Genomic DNA, 15,732 nt, shown 5'->3' with positions numbered 1-15,732 from the left:
ACGCCTCTGGCTGTGGCTTCCGGCCCAGGCAGCGGGGACCCGCAGCTGCAGCGGCCCTGTGATCGTGGGCTTCGCTTTAGGCCCAAACAAGGGACCCTTAGCTCCTGGGACTGCCAGCTTCGACCCTGCCCAGCTCCCATCGCTGGCTCCACCCCTACTTCCTGCTATCACTGGCCAGGGCGGCAAAGGCGCCTGATTCTCCTATCATGGCTGGGGGGCAGGGCAAAGGCGGCCCTGGGGGCTCTTCGCTCCCCCCTGGGTTTCCGATCACTGTCAGTGGCAGGGGACTTCTTCCTGCTTTCTCTTTCACCTCCCTGCGTTGTGCCTACATATGCAAATTAACCGCCATCTTTGTTGGCTGACAGTTAATTTGCATATCCCTCTGATTAGCCAATGAAAAGGGTAGCGGTTGTACGCCAATTACCATGTTTCTCTTTATTAGTGTAGATAGTTCCATTGACTCAGGCAAATAGGACTAGTTATTGAGCTTTGGACTTTCCTAGTAGAGAAATTCAATGGCATTTCTTTTTTAAGCATAAAACCTTTTTTAAAAAATTGAAATTTGAAATGTGCTAGCTCTCTAGGAACATGATCAATTCTGTGTTTACCCTTCTTCATGCTTATCATAGGGCCCTGCAAAGAGTAAGCTCTCAGTAAATACTGACTGAGTTGATTTATTGTACTAAAAAGGAATTTTAGTGTCTCCATACCAACTTTCTAAAGAAACTTGAAATCTGGAGACATCAGTGTTTTCAAATATATATATTTTTTCTTTTGAACACATTCCATTGTTGCCTGCAAAATCAAGCCCTTGCATTTAGAGGGCCTGCCTAGCATTTCAATTTACTTCAGCAACCTCAATGCTTTCAGACATTTTTGGTCTGGGTTGGGCTTTTTTTTTTTCTTCACGTTACAGAAGTTCCAATGGAATTGGTAATGACAAGAGATCAGTAGACCTTTTTATAGGTTACTAATTAAATTCAGTCATCAACTAGAATTAACAGGGAAAGACAGCAGAATAAATGTTTAACCACATAAATGATGAAGCTCTGTATCCCAGGCTACTCTTCCTAGCATGGCAGGGAATCTTGAAATGGCAGAGAGTAAGCCTCACTTCTCAGAGGCCCCAGGCCTATTGGGTAAGACTGAAGTAATTCATGCTAAAGAGCAGTTATTTAAAAACAAACCAATGAAATGAAACAAAACAAAAAAGCACCTCTTTTATCTGTGAAACCAAGATTCAGCCACACACACACACACACACACACACAAAATATAGCTTAATCTGAGGACATAAACACAAATAGAATGATTTTTTCCCTATTAAATCACAGTCTGTACACATCCATATACCGCCTACGGTTTCTCATTAAGTTTTTGATATCTATTATGTTCTCTCTTGCTATTTTATATTAAAAAATTCCCTATGTCTTGGGAAGAAAAATAGCAGTCTAGTTGAACATTTCCAGGGATTTCAAATATGAAGCCATCCAGCTACAGTGTTTGCTTGCTACTGCTCTGAAGGAATAGCTTTTTGGGCCATGTACATAGTTGACTCCTCTTCACCTAATTGGCCTTCCTCAGAACCCGAACTAAACCAGACAAACACTGAGCCACCACGTGTCTCCTTGCCCAGCAGTGACAGCTGCTGCACAATTGAGTAGAAAAATACACACACCTATTATTATTCTACTTTCCTAGCTTAGTAAATATTGGAAATGGACTGATATTGTGAGTAAAACATGAAAATGTACAGGAAAAATTTCAGTAATGATTTAATTTGGGCAAGCATAATTCAGTGTTTACTTTTGATTTCATGACAATGAAAAGTAAAAATAAATAAATAAATAAATCTGTGTTTGATTAAGACTTGTTTGAAGTAGTTCTAAAAGGATCTACCAAAATCCAAACCCAAGGATTGATTAAAAAAAAATTGTTTAGCTACTTCATGCTCAGTCCCAAGAAAGGAAAAAGCCCTACTTATTGCTGAGATTTTATAAAAGGTTATAAATTATATACCTCCTGTGATTAAAGCTTTACAAGCTGCCCAGTGGCTACAGAAAATTAGTAAATTATATCTATGCCGAAGCTTCTGTTCTTAATGTAACTTTAATAAAATGTTTATTTTCCTCGTTAAGGACTAAAAGTATATCAAATGTTTTCAATTATGCTTGCCAAAATGATGCATTTGAAAGTCAGTTTGAATACTAGTTTGATAATTTCCCCTTTACATATCTGTATTTAGATTAAAATTAGAAAAGGTTTTTAGAAGTCCATAGCTTTCTCATCTTCTGATTCAAAACTAAATTTGACTTCTCTCGAGACAGCAGAAACTTCCTCGGGAAAATTTTATAAGCTGAAAATATTGCTAAATAAGAGGAGAATATATTTTCTAGAGTGGTGAGGAGAATTGCCAGGGGGAGTTTATTGAGGCAAAAATTTATGGAAGGAAGGAAAGAATAAATTATGAAATGGAGGAAGAAATATAGAAAAGGATGCTGCCTTATTGATAAATTGGTATTGCTTTGAACTTATAGCAAGGATATTCATATGTAATGCCATCAAAGGGTGTATTTAAATTACTTTAGTTTGAAGGAAATAAAATTTCTATTTGGAAAAAAATACTTTTAGTTTTTTTAGAGGAAAATCAAATATTTAAGATATGAAAACTTAAATTCTTTCATACGCAGGCTGATTTTTCTGTAGGGTCTTTCCTCTTTTTCTAATTTAAAAAAAGGTGACATTTCCATAGAAGACATATAATTGACCAACAGGTATATATATGAAAAAATGCTAATGTCACTAAACATCAGGGGAATGCAAATCAAAATCACAATTAGAAATCACCTCAAATATTGACAAGGATGTAGAGAAACTGGAACTTAGCCTACGGTAGTAGGGAAATGCAAAATGGTACAGCTGCTATGAAAAACAGCATAAAGTTTCCTCAACACATTAAATAAAACTACCATATGATCCAGAAATCCCACTTGTAGGAATTCATTCAAAAGAATTGAAATCAGGACCTGCAGGCAATACTAGCACTCACGTGTCCACTGCAGTATTATTTACAGCCAAGATGTGGAAACAGCCTGATTGTTCATGGACAGATAAATTGATAAAGAAAATGTAGTGTATACATATAGTAGAATACTATTCAACCTTAAAAACAGGAGACTCAGCAGCATGTGATAATTTGGAAGGACCTTGAAGACATTCTGCTTAGTGAAATAAGCCAGTCACAGAACGACAAATACCACACTGATTCCACTATATGAGTTATCTAAAATCCACAGACTTATTAAGGAATCTTGGTTGCCAGGGACTAAGGGGAGGGGAAGATGGAGAGTTACTAATAATGGGCTTAAAATTTCAATTAAGCAAGATGAATAAGCTCTAGAGGTCCATACTGCAACATTTTACCTATAGTTTACAATACACTCTAGTACACTTAAAAATTGGTGAAGTGCCTTGCTGATGCGGCTCAATGGTTGAGTGTCAACCCAGGAACCAAGAGGTCACCGGTTTGATTCCTGGTCAGGGCACATGCTGGGGTTTCAGGTCCATGATGTTTCTCTCTTATTAATGTTTCTATCTCTCCCCCTTCCTCTCTCTCTCTCAAAATCAATAAAAAAAATTTGTGAAGAGGGTAGATCTCATCTTAAGTGTTCTTACAATGGTAAAATAAAATTAATAGTCAATGCAAATTAAAGGAAGAATGACAACTTATTTTTTTTACCCATTAGATTAGCACAAAGTTTAAAAGACAGTAATATTCATAGCTTAGGAGGAAAGTCATCGGTCTTTGTTCATTTAAGTATGAGTTGCTACTAACTGGAGGAAATAATCTGGAAATTATAAACATTTAAAATATGCATGCTTTTGAACTTGCAATACTACTTTTGGGACTCTGTCTTGTTACAATAGAAAACACATGTATCTAAGATACATGTAATAAGGTGTTTGTTGTTGCATTGTTTATCAGAGTAAAAAACAGTAAAATAACCTGAATAATTATGGTTAATCTATGAAATATAACATTACATAACAATTTCAAAAGTGATATTAGTCCTGTATAACAATTCAAATGAAGCCAAGCGTTATGCTTTAGGATACTGCTCTCTTCACTTCCTTTAAAAATGACAAAATCCTCGGGGTGAGCCAATAACACAAAGCTGTTCCATCTGCTTGAATACACTCTGTAGTCAGTTGAAAAATGAAGACTTTGCACCTTCCTGCCTTCAATGTACAAAGTTCAGTAATTTCTCTTTTTCTTCACATCGGCAGAGGAGTGTAATAGAACAGTCATACTCACTTTGCAATTGGGTACTCCCACATGTATCCCCAACCGCCATGGAGCTGCACGCAGTCATAAGCCACACTGTTCTGTAACTCAGATGCCCTAGATGAACAAAATAAAAAACAGAAATGGAATATCTGAAATGGATTTGCATGAGGTGCTTCACAATCAGGAAACAAGTTATTTATCAAATGCATACATTTATCAAACAATTAAAAGTAGGCATATAGTCCACCAGAGATATAATTGTAATTGTGTATAAATTACACATGAAATAAATCTCAGGAGAATTTTCACATAATGAATACCTTCATCAATTATATTTTTGGCTGAGTTTTTATTAAGGCTATAAACAAAATGTGGAAAGCATAGACGATTAGGTTTTGGCCACTTTATGCCTGAGAGGGATATAGTAAAAACTTGAAGTTGGTCCACTTTATTTAGATTCTCTATATGATCTAAGTCAGGGGTCCTCAAACTACGGCCCGTGAGCCACATGCAAATAAAAATATTGTATTTGTTCCTGTTTTGTTTTTTTTACTTCAAAATAAGATATGTGCAGTGTGCACAGGAATTTAAAAAAAAAAAACTATAGTCCGGCCCTCCAACGGTCTGAGGGACAGTGAACTGGCCCCCTGTTTAAAAAGTTTGAGGACCCCTAATCTAAGTTAACAGTATAATTATACAATTACCTATTTCCTTTTGTCTTTGAATTATGTCATAACCCCCTACCCCCAAAATGTCACTTCCTACCTTAACGCTACTAGTCTGCATTCAAATAATTGTGGGAAAATTTTTTTTAGGGTTTTCAGAAATAAACTGAAAGTAAAAATGAAAGCCTAAGGAGGGTTCACTACTGTTAAAGTGCATGTTATCATATAGGAAACTTATTAAAGATTACGTAGGAATTATTGTCCTTGAGACAATATGAAATACTTGAGAAATATTCTTTTCTGATCTTATCACAATAATTTCAACTATCATTAAGGGGTTTTTATTCATCTTAACATAAAAGATCAGTTAGTTCAAAATTACTTTCAAAATATTTTTCAGTAGTGTGAAACAAAGCAAAGGTAAGCATGGACACATTTTCCTATTAAAAATAATTTTTAACTCCAATAGGACAGGTGCGGATGTTCCCAAGAAATACAATAATGGTATAATGATTAATAGACAAGACTCAAGGGTAATAATATTTGGAATTCTATACATTTTTGTATTTGGTAAGTACTTCAGTGAACTATTTACCAGACTATAACTAGTTGCTTACTCTGCTACAAGATGAAATGCCATATGTTTATGTGTCTGTAAACCCGGTGTTTTCAAGGACAGTGAAGTCCATAACTATCCAAATATCTCTTTTTCCGAAAATACCTAAAGCTATTTTTACACTTTTTAAACTAATCAAGAAACTTGCTGTAAATGTCTCCCCTTCCCAAAGTGCAAGTTCCTAGTAATTCCACCTCAATTTCAACCTGGCAATTTTATTATTTTGGAATCATTACAGAAAGCACTATTCTGTATATTTTCCCATTCTACTTCTGACTGAACTGAACACAAGTTAATGAATAATGACAGGAATTTTTTCTAGGTTATTTTGGGCTAATGAGATGTGAGAATGTTTGCTTTTAAAACAGAGACCAAACCCATGTCCAGACTCTGATTTAAACTATGTTCTTGCATCATAAAGTACACAAAAGCCTTGTAGGAATCTCTTTTCAATCAACTCACCTTTAATACCATTGCTAATCATCTTTAACACAAATGAAAGTCTTTCTGAACGTAATAGGATATTCTTTCCTTTCACTTAATAGAGCATGTACAAGTTTTGAATGGACAGTCAATTCTTCAGAGATTTTTCTTTGATCTGAAAACACCCTAAATAGGAAAATCCTGTCCAAGCTACTCATTTCGCAGATATCAAAATGTTGTCTCAAAAAAAAATTAATGATAGTTATTTAATGAAAGAATTGTGACTCTTCAGGACTTCAAGTTTTACTGTAAATTTTTGGTCTCACTATACTGACACTCTTCAGATAATTTTAAATTAAACTTAAATAAACTAATCAGTCATCCTACTTCAGTCTCTTAGTGCTTATTTTCGATGGCATGCTAAAAGTTAAATACCAACTCGAGTAATTTTTAGCATATTATAAGTAGGCGAGATGGAACCTATCAGCATTTTTTATAAGGTGGTTCTTATTGCTAGCTTATATTGACTCAGCCTTCTTCCTTCAGGACCCTCCAGGCTGAGTTTAAACTTAAGAGAATTCCATAACAGTCTACACAAACACCACATTTTAATTACTGTAGCCAGCATACCAGTATTTCGCCATGGAAGCCGAGGCAGAGTCCAGACGTTTTGCTTCATGCAGCTGGATACAGCTGTCCACAAAAGCTCTGGTTACACAAATGTGTGTTTTTAATTCTGCTAGTTTATGCTGCACCGTCTTGAGTTGAAAGGAAATGAAAAATAAAAATGAGCATGGTAGAAAAGCATGTTTTGAGTTACCTAGCACATCAAACATAATATAATAGAAGATGGTTAGAGCAAAACAAAAGTGGAATTACTGGGTTGTGTGTTTTTCCTTCTTTCAACAAAAAACAAGCATATGTTACCAAAAGAGCTTAAATTTAAATGCTGCTGTATTTCAATGCTAAGGAAACTTGTAAGGAAAGAAAAGATGCAAAAATAAATACATAACTATCTGATGTTTTAGATGAAAAAGTTTTAGACCAGGTAGGGAAGCTTCTTGAAAACAGCATGACTGATGGGTGAGCACCATCTTGTGGTATAGTCCTGTAGGTACAGCTGCTGAAAAAATGTGTTTTCCTCTGGAATCTAAACCCATGAAGACATTTTCTCTATTAGTGAAATTAAGTAATCACATTCCTCTATTTTGCTTGCTTACCTTGGAAAAAAATAAAGTAACAAGCTGGAGTGACAACATACAAGCTATTATTTAATATTGCAAAGTATTTACTCTAGATTTGTAAAATGCAATAAAAGAAAAGAACTGAAATCTCAAGGGATCAGAGTCCAGTACCCTCAACCTCTTCTGAATTCTCCCCACCCTTCTTCTTTTCTCTCTCTCAATAGCTTGTCTAGAAGAGTCTCTAACTTGAATTAGATGGTCAGGAATTGTTAGCACTAATGTACCTCTATACCTTCTCCTGTTAGCCACAGACAACCAACAGTGCCCTTGAAAATCATCTCATCTAGACCATCCTCAATCATCTCAACTGCTCTCACTTCAATCACCTTTTCTTGTATTCCTGACTCTTGGCTCCCACACCTTGAACTTTAAGTTTATATCTGGGCTCTTTATGCACCAACCCTTGAACCTCCTTCAGGAACTGACTTAGATTTGAAATACTGGCTTTCTACTCCAAAAAAGGCGCTGCATTAATTGACCTCTTGGGGTTCCAGGTCCAGCTATGGTCAGCTGGCTCCACCTTCCTTGTGGAAATTCAGATAGAAATAGAGTTCTGATCATTCTGCTGTGGAATATGTGAGTGAGATGTACACTGTGGCGAATTAAAGGCATGGAAGTCAGTGACACAGTGACTCAGTGAAACTTAAACTAGAAATTAAATGTACCGCACACTGGCAAGTCCAAAGTCATGACTGAGTTCTCAGAGGAAGGTTTTGGGGACCAGATTCCCAGAGGATGCTGCCTTTACTACTGGTTACAGCAATTCTCAAACCATAAAACTAAACCTTTCAGTAGAGCTGTGGTGGGGGAAGTTTGGGTACTTTCCATTTCCAGAAAAGGGTAGAAAAGGAGTCTAATCAGACCCAGGACCAGGTAAGACCAGGGTGTGTCAGAGAGAGTAGGTACTCTGATGAACAGATTCCTTGTAAGTGTCCCAACATAACGGCTGTGCTGAGGAAAAATCCAACTGACTGCCTTCCTCTTGGCTTCACACCATCCTGTTCTAGAAACAGACAACGTGACCGGCATCTAACGTTTCCAAAACCAAGCAGTCGGAAGGCTGATGACACACTTTCCCCACCTCTGTACCTTGGACTCTAATTCGGAACATCTAAACCGTCTCATTCTTTCCATTATTTTTTCTCTTTCTCTTTCTAGTTGCTTCATTAGGCCAACTCCTTACCCTTTCATCAGCACAAAGTTTTCCACTCCCACCCCACATATCCGCGTGTACTCATAGGAAATCTAAAGAGGAAACAAGGAATGAAAAAAGGTGGGGAAATACTCTTCTATGCTCTGGAAACAGATGAGACTATGTTCCACAGAAATCCCTGAAACTCAGTTCTAAGCCTGCTTCCATCTCAGTTCAGTGACACTCCATTTGGAAAATAAGGGGGAACCGGATGAGTCTCAAGACACTTTTGCCCCATCCACCCCAGTGGGTGGCGCGTTTGAGAATTTATGCACTATTTATAGGAGAGAATCAAGAACTCTAAGACCAATGCTCTCATATGAGAGCTGTTCCAGTGGGAATGCTGGGAGCTTCCAGAGGCTGAAGTTAAATTTCAGACCAGTATGGGCTCATTTAGAAGTCTGTGTCAGCGCATTCAGCGAGGTCCAGAGGTCTGAAGGAATAAATGCCTCCAATGGTACATCATTTACTCTCCGGAGATACAGAGATTAAATATTTACATGTTCTTGGCATTGAGTTGGGTGTTACTATTTGCTCTTTGCTCTTCAGACACTGTGTCATACCCTTAGAAATTATTCTCTAATGAATAGCAGTTACTAATTGTACCACACATTATTAGCAAGGTACTTTTTGTGAATTTTCAACATGCTCATAGCAGTATTGTTTAACATTCATTAACAGTTTCTAATAGATAATATTGCAGCTAGCATTAAAAAAATTTCCTTAAGTTATTAAGTAGACCAAATAGAGTCTCTTTCAGACTTCTGAGTAAAAAAATAAATAAATAAATAAAATAAAAAAATTCTTAGAATCATAGAATTGTGGAAATGGAAGACACCTTGGAAAGTTATCTAGCCCCAGTATTCCATTTAAACAACACCATTAGTTGAACTCTCATATGTTATGCCTGAAATATAAAATATAACATCTTAGGTTTGCTATCTAATATTGTAGTTAATTAATCCTACACTCAAGATCTTAAGAACTGGATATTCGGTTTTTGGAGGAATGTGAGAAAGAAGTGTTGTTTTCTTCTATTTCTTTTTCTAATACTTTGTGTCCTTAGACTCAAGAGCACATACCACCTAGGAAATAACTAAAGCTTGTGTTAAGAAAGAACACTGAATTTTCACTTCATTGAACATGGGTGAACATGTAGGAAGGGAAGGAAAAAGAATAAAGTCTATCTACCTTAAATTTCCGGGTAGTAAGACTAGTGCCTGAATTAAGAGTGTAGGCTCCGGAGTTAGAATATCTGTGTAATCTTGGGCAAGTTAACCTCTCTATGCCTTAATCTCCTTATCTGTAAAATAAGGATAAATACAATAGTTATTATGCAGAGTTGCTGTGAAAAAAAAAATGAGACAATCCATTTAGCAGTGTCTGGTACACAGGCCCAATGCAAAATAATGACAAATGACAGTCATTATAATTATTGAATATCAGAATTTTACTGTTTTATTGTCTATTCCATGAAAAGTCATAAGACAACATCAAATATGGAAAGTATGAATGAAATGAAATGGAAATCCTATAGCTACTTAAGTATGATAGCTCTCCATCTTATGGTTACTTTATTGATTGATTTGAGAGAGAGAGAGAGAGAGAGGGAGAGAGAGAGAGAGAGAGAGAGACCAATTTGTTGTTTCATTTATTTACATATTCATTGGATGTGCCTGACCAGGGATCAAATCCTCAACCCTGGTGTATCATAATGATGCTCCAACCAACTGAACTACCCAGATAAGACTAAATATGGTAGGTCTCCATCTTAAAAAGAAAACAAATTTTTGTGAAATGCATCCAAATAGAGAGGATCAACATGTTCAAAATTCAAGGATAAAAAAGAGAAAGAAAACAGAATTGTTATGTGCTCATAAAATGGCATTTGGCTAAGTATAATATGGCATTTAAAGGTCTTCTATTTCAATTTAATAACCAGAACCATAGTGTACCCAGCACTAGAATAGGCTGTATAGGCATGTATTGGTCATTCATCTTCTCTGAATAGATTAAATTCCTATGTTCAATATGAAAATATTATTCAAATATATTTATTTAGATAAAACAGAAAAATTAGAAGAAATATATCAGAATTCTCAAAACATTCATTTACTTGGAAAATACTACTTGTCAATAATATAGTGGTGGAAGCAGAATGCTACTTTTGAAACTACCTTTGAAAGAAGGCAATCAAAAAATGGCACCTGCTTTGAAAAGGATTAAAACTATTCTTTTTTTTTTGGTATTTTACATATATATTACATATATATTAACAAATATTTCCTGTATGTTTAAAATCCAGGAAATGTCAAAACACATTTAACATTCTTAGTTATACAATCTGGATAATATTATAGTCATCTTCGTTGTGATTTAATATGAATTCCATAAATATAGGAATTGTGTATTTCTAAGGGGATGGAAAATGTATCTATTTAGTTCATTTTTATTTTTGTTTTATTTTTTCTGTTAATCCTCACCTGAGGATATTTTTTTCATTGATTTTTAGAGAGAGTGGAGGGGGAGAGACAGAGAGAGAGAAACATCAATGTGTGAGAGACACACTGATTGGTTGCCCCCCACATGAGCCATGACCAGGGCCGGGGATTAAGCCCACAACCGAGGCACATGCCCTTGACCAGAATAAAACCCCTGGGACCCTTCAGTCTGTAGGCTGATGCTCTATCCACTGAGCAAAACTGGCTAGGGTTTAAATGTGTGTTTTTTTTTAAGATATATTTTATTGATTTTTTACAGAGAGGGAGGGAGAGGGACAGAGAGTTAGAAACATCTATGAGAGAGAAACATCGATGAGCTGCCTCCTGCACACCCCCTACTGGGGATGTGCCCACAACCAAGGTACATGCCCTTGACCGGAATCAAACATGGGACCTTTCAGTCCATAGGCCGATGTTCTATCCACTGAGCCAAACCGGTCAGGGATGAATGTTTTTAATAAGCATTTTTTTTTTATGTGAAAGTGGTGGTGGCTGGATTTCAGAAGCAAATGACACTAATTCTACTTTGGGTAAAGTTGGGAAAGTCACAGAGTGATTCCCAGTGGTATTACTCCCTTCATATTGCTAGAAGTCTCTTGAGTGTGTACTTCCAGAGTCATACCTATGAATTACATCTGAGCACACAACCTTTTGAAGGCAATCAATACATATTTTCTCAGAGAAACAATGGATGTCAGTATTTTTCAGGGGGAGACTACTGGCATTAGAGTGAGAAATTAGTTGGTGATCTCTGAGTTACAGAATGTTTAACAACACTAGACTCCAGGGCTCACATCTCAAGTCTCTGTACTATCCTCCCTGACTCTTCTAAATGCCTGGGGAAGAGGGCAGTCATCGAGAATCATTAATATCAATAAATCAGTGATACATAAATGAAAGGGAATATAAAGTATAATATCTAGGGAGGTCAAATCATACTGTTTTAAAAAATGTTTTCTTGACCAGGTGTGTGCCTCATGTTTACAAATTCAGAACAACTGTATTTAGAGCTGTTATCTCAATAAGGAAGTTAGGATGGAAAGACATATTTTTAGAATGGGAAAACGTTAAGTTGATGAACATATAGGTAGCAAATAGGTCCCAAAATGACATAGAGTTTGTCCAATTGATAAAAGAGATTCCCTCTATTGGAACAAAATAGAGGAAGATATTAAATAAGGAGGTGGGGGGCAGCTAATTTAACGAGAGCTTACTTTGCCATACAATATTCTGAGCACTTCATGTATGTTACCTCACCTAGTGCTCACAGTAATCTATGGGGTGGTATTACTCACAACTTACAAATAAGAAAATGCTCTAAGAGAGATAATACAACTTGCCTAAACCACAGATATTCGAGGAGCTATGCTAAGATTTAACTGAATTCAGTAAATTTAACTGAATTTACTTTCTATAATGTTGCTTCTAAAAAGCTACCACTGTGTTTCATCTCTCCTTTTGCCTTCACAAGGCCTTTCAGCCAAGTCATTCTGTTATGGGGGATATATATGAAATCTTATGCTAACCAACAAAATAACCTTCTTAATTAAATAACATATAATGAACAATGCACCTCCCCAAATCAGGGAAGAATAGGTATGCCTTAACACAAAGGCCCAGTTTGTCATGCCTGCCATAAATCACTAACAACCTTTTGAGCACATTACAGAAACTATCTTCAGGGAAGGAGGCTGACTCCAGCAACCAGATGTTCTGGTTCAACCATAAAAGCTGGACCTTCACTTGCCTGCTTTGAAAATAATCATCAGAATGGACTGTGCTAACTTATACATAGAGAACTTTCAACCCTCCTGCCCCTCATTTATTTGTTCTGCTTTCCCTATCCCTCCTGCTAAGAACCCTAGCCTGCACTGAGATGTTAAGATGGCCTTTGGGATGAGAGTCCCCATCTTCTCAGGTGGCTGGCACTTGAATAAACTGCTTTCCTTCTTACCAGCACCTGTCTTAGGAGTTTGGCTTTCATTGCAGCAGGAAGCCATACCTGCATTCGGTTACAGTTCTACTTAAAACTTTTCAAGTAGATTTCCAAATCCAGGTGTTTTCTTTTTGCTGATAAAATATTTCAACAATTGGATGACTGCACTGTTAATACACTGTTCCTTCATATAAGGCAGCGGTTCTCAACTTGTGGGTCGTGACCCCTTTGGGGGTCGAACAACCCTTTCACAGGGGTTGCCTAAGACCATTGGAAAACACATATATATTTACATATTGTTTTTGTGATTAATAACTATGCTTTAATTATGTTCAATTTGTAAAAATGAAATTGGGGGTCACCACAACATGAGGAACTGTATTAAAGGGTTGCAGCATTAGGAAGGTTGAGAACCACTGATTTAAGGTGACACTCGAAGGTCTAAAATTTGATTGGAATATTTAGTGATTATGGCCACCATATACTGCATTCTTTTGAAAATATCTTAAAATACCTGCAAAACCCACACTTAATTAAACACCATCATCCACTTTCTCTGTGCTTGAACCTAGGCTGCTAAAACCTTCTAGAAAGGCTGATACACAAAAAATCAGAAGGTACCCCTATAAATTCATGATCAGTAACTGAAATGGGTCCTCAACACTGCTAACAGGCTCACCATATTTCTCTAGCTAGTTCTATTTTTCACTCTGAAGAGGGTATTTCAAACTTTCCGTACTCTCCTCCAACACTGGCATCCCCCATTTATTCACATCTTTTCCCCCTATTGTTACGTAAGGAAATGCGAGTCTTCAGAAGAGAGCTTCTGTAATTTTCTACCAGTAGAGCTGCACCCATGCCCACCCCTTCCTCTTTTCTTCCTGTTACAATGGAGGAAGCAACTCTCCTGCTGGGATGGGAAGGCCTATCTTTCCATGTGCTTTGGCACCCATATCCTTATACTTCCTCACAGATCCTGTGCAGTTAATTATCTGGTCCATACCTACAATCTATCCCTCTTTACTAAATCATGTTTCTAGTTCTTAAAACATGCTCCAGCATTTTCATCCTAATAATAATAACAACAAATAATCTCCAAATATCTCACCTGACCCCAATGCACCCTTCCCCTACTCCTTCCCCACCCTTTCTCTCCAATTAATATTCACAGCCAAACTCAGGAAAGAGTTGCCTGCCATCAGTATCTTTACTTCCTCATTTCCATTTACTCCTCTGGCATCACCTCCACATGAGTCCATTAATGGCTCTTACAAAATAACCTCCATATCATGTCCAGGGGGCACTCTTTGACCTTACTCATATTTTCCCTCCAAGTAGCCTTGGGCCTACTTCCTCCTACTTGAAGTTCTTTTTCTCAGCTTCTGTGATGCTTGCCTTATGAGCTGTCTCCTTTGTAGGTGTTCATTTTCAGTTGCCTTTGAAGGCTCTTCCCTTCCTATTTCACCTTTAAGTTCTGTAATATTTTTCTCAGGTTTCTGTCCTAAGATCTCTTCCTGTCTTACAGTCTCTCTCCCTCAATGATCTCATCCACTTCCATGGACTTTAATACCACCTGGATGAAAATTAACTCCATATTTATGTTGAGCCCTAGACCCATTTCAGAAGGGTAAATTGATATTATCTAATACTAAACCATGGCAACAAGCTTACCTGTATATGTGCAACTGTTTTCCCAAAAGCTTTTCTTTGTTTAACGTAGTCCCTGGTTTCTTCAAACATGAATTCACTGGCTGAAACTGCTATCTCGGCAATCAAAAGCCTTTCCTATAACCCAGAAATTAGGTCTTAAACGAGTGATTTTTCACATGATTTCAATGATAATAAATCTCATAAGTAATCTTTATAAAACTCCAATTAACTTAGTTCTTAACTTTTTTATAAGAATATTTTGACATATCTGTAATAGATCCCTAAAGCAAACCCTTTATTTTTATGATTGATTTTCTTTACTATATATAGATATATATGTAATGTATTAAACTCCCTCTTCTTTCTATGTATCTATGAGAAAAGAAATTGTGAAGTTGTTGATTTTCATCTATTGATCTCTGAACAGCACATATCCTGCAATACCCGTGGAAAATAACATTTTAAAGTACATAGGTTAAATTCTGCCTATTAGTGTAAAAGCGTCCACAGTCAGTTAAATTCCATCTTGCTGGTGATTTTCATATTCCACTTCTGTGCCAGTGTTCCTAGCCCTGGTCTCAATTTCATGTTTAGCCCATGCTGTGGCAGTTACTAGGCAGGTGCAGCCTCTTATGTAAGGCTCAATGATCACTCAGCAACCACACTCCAAAAACACAGGTGTGAGGGCGGAGCCTGTGTGGCTAAAACTATTTCATCTGAACTTAACATTTCCCCTTTAGATTCCCAGGTATTATTAAAAATCAACAACAAAAAACTACCAATGTTTTGGCTGGTATTTCTTTGCAAAGGGATATAAATTCTTTTTTTTCCCCCTTCCGCATGTGAGTGAGAAGAGGGCATAATCTACCCAGAAGGAACTTGGGATTGAAGTATACATGTAGACAGCCAAAGAAAGGCAATGGAAATTATGCATCGCCTTCTTTTCTGAAAACCTGAGGCATGCCAATTTATTCCACGTTGCCCCTATCCTGAGGAGGGGACTATTAGGCCCCTTGGAGAGGGAATCACCTTGGTTGAGATAAAATGCCTTTTTAAAAAAAAAATCTTTTATCCTACGCTATTCTTCCATTTTATTCCTCTCTCTGCTTCAGTTTAAATGTTTGCCTACTGATCTGTCATTAATTCACTATTCCTGTTTTCTACTGTGCCCAGACTCTATATTCATTCAATGGAGAGATACAAATTCTTGACTTGTG

At 36.9% G+C, this 15,732-nt stretch overlaps 1 protein-coding gene across 1 annotated transcript in view; it reads right to left on the bottom strand.

Moving 5' to 3' along the window:
* The window catches only part of ACADL (acyl-CoA dehydrogenase, long chain), a 37,439-nt gene that overhangs the window by 3,234 nt on the left and 18,473 nt on the right, over nucleotides 1-15,732 (bottom strand). The window contains exons 8-10 of the mRNA XM_006778940.2: nucleotides 14,537-14,650; nucleotides 6,623-6,750; nucleotides 4,316-4,402 (exon numbers count right to left, since the gene is read on the bottom strand). Of these exons, the coding sequence (XP_006779003.1) occupies nucleotides 4,316-4,402; nucleotides 6,623-6,750; nucleotides 14,537-14,650 (329 nt within the window). The remainder of the gene's footprint in view (nucleotides 1-4,315; nucleotides 4,403-6,622; nucleotides 6,751-14,536; nucleotides 14,651-15,732) is intronic.

This window comes from Myotis davidii, unplaced genomic scaffold, assembly GCF_000327345.1.
Source record: "Myotis davidii unplaced genomic scaffold, ASM32734v1 scaffold268, whole genome shotgun sequence".
NCBI classification, from domain to species: Eukaryota; Metazoa; Chordata; class Mammalia; order Chiroptera; family Vespertilionidae; genus Myotis; species Myotis davidii.
This window is presented reverse-complemented; position numbering and strand designations above follow the sequence as displayed.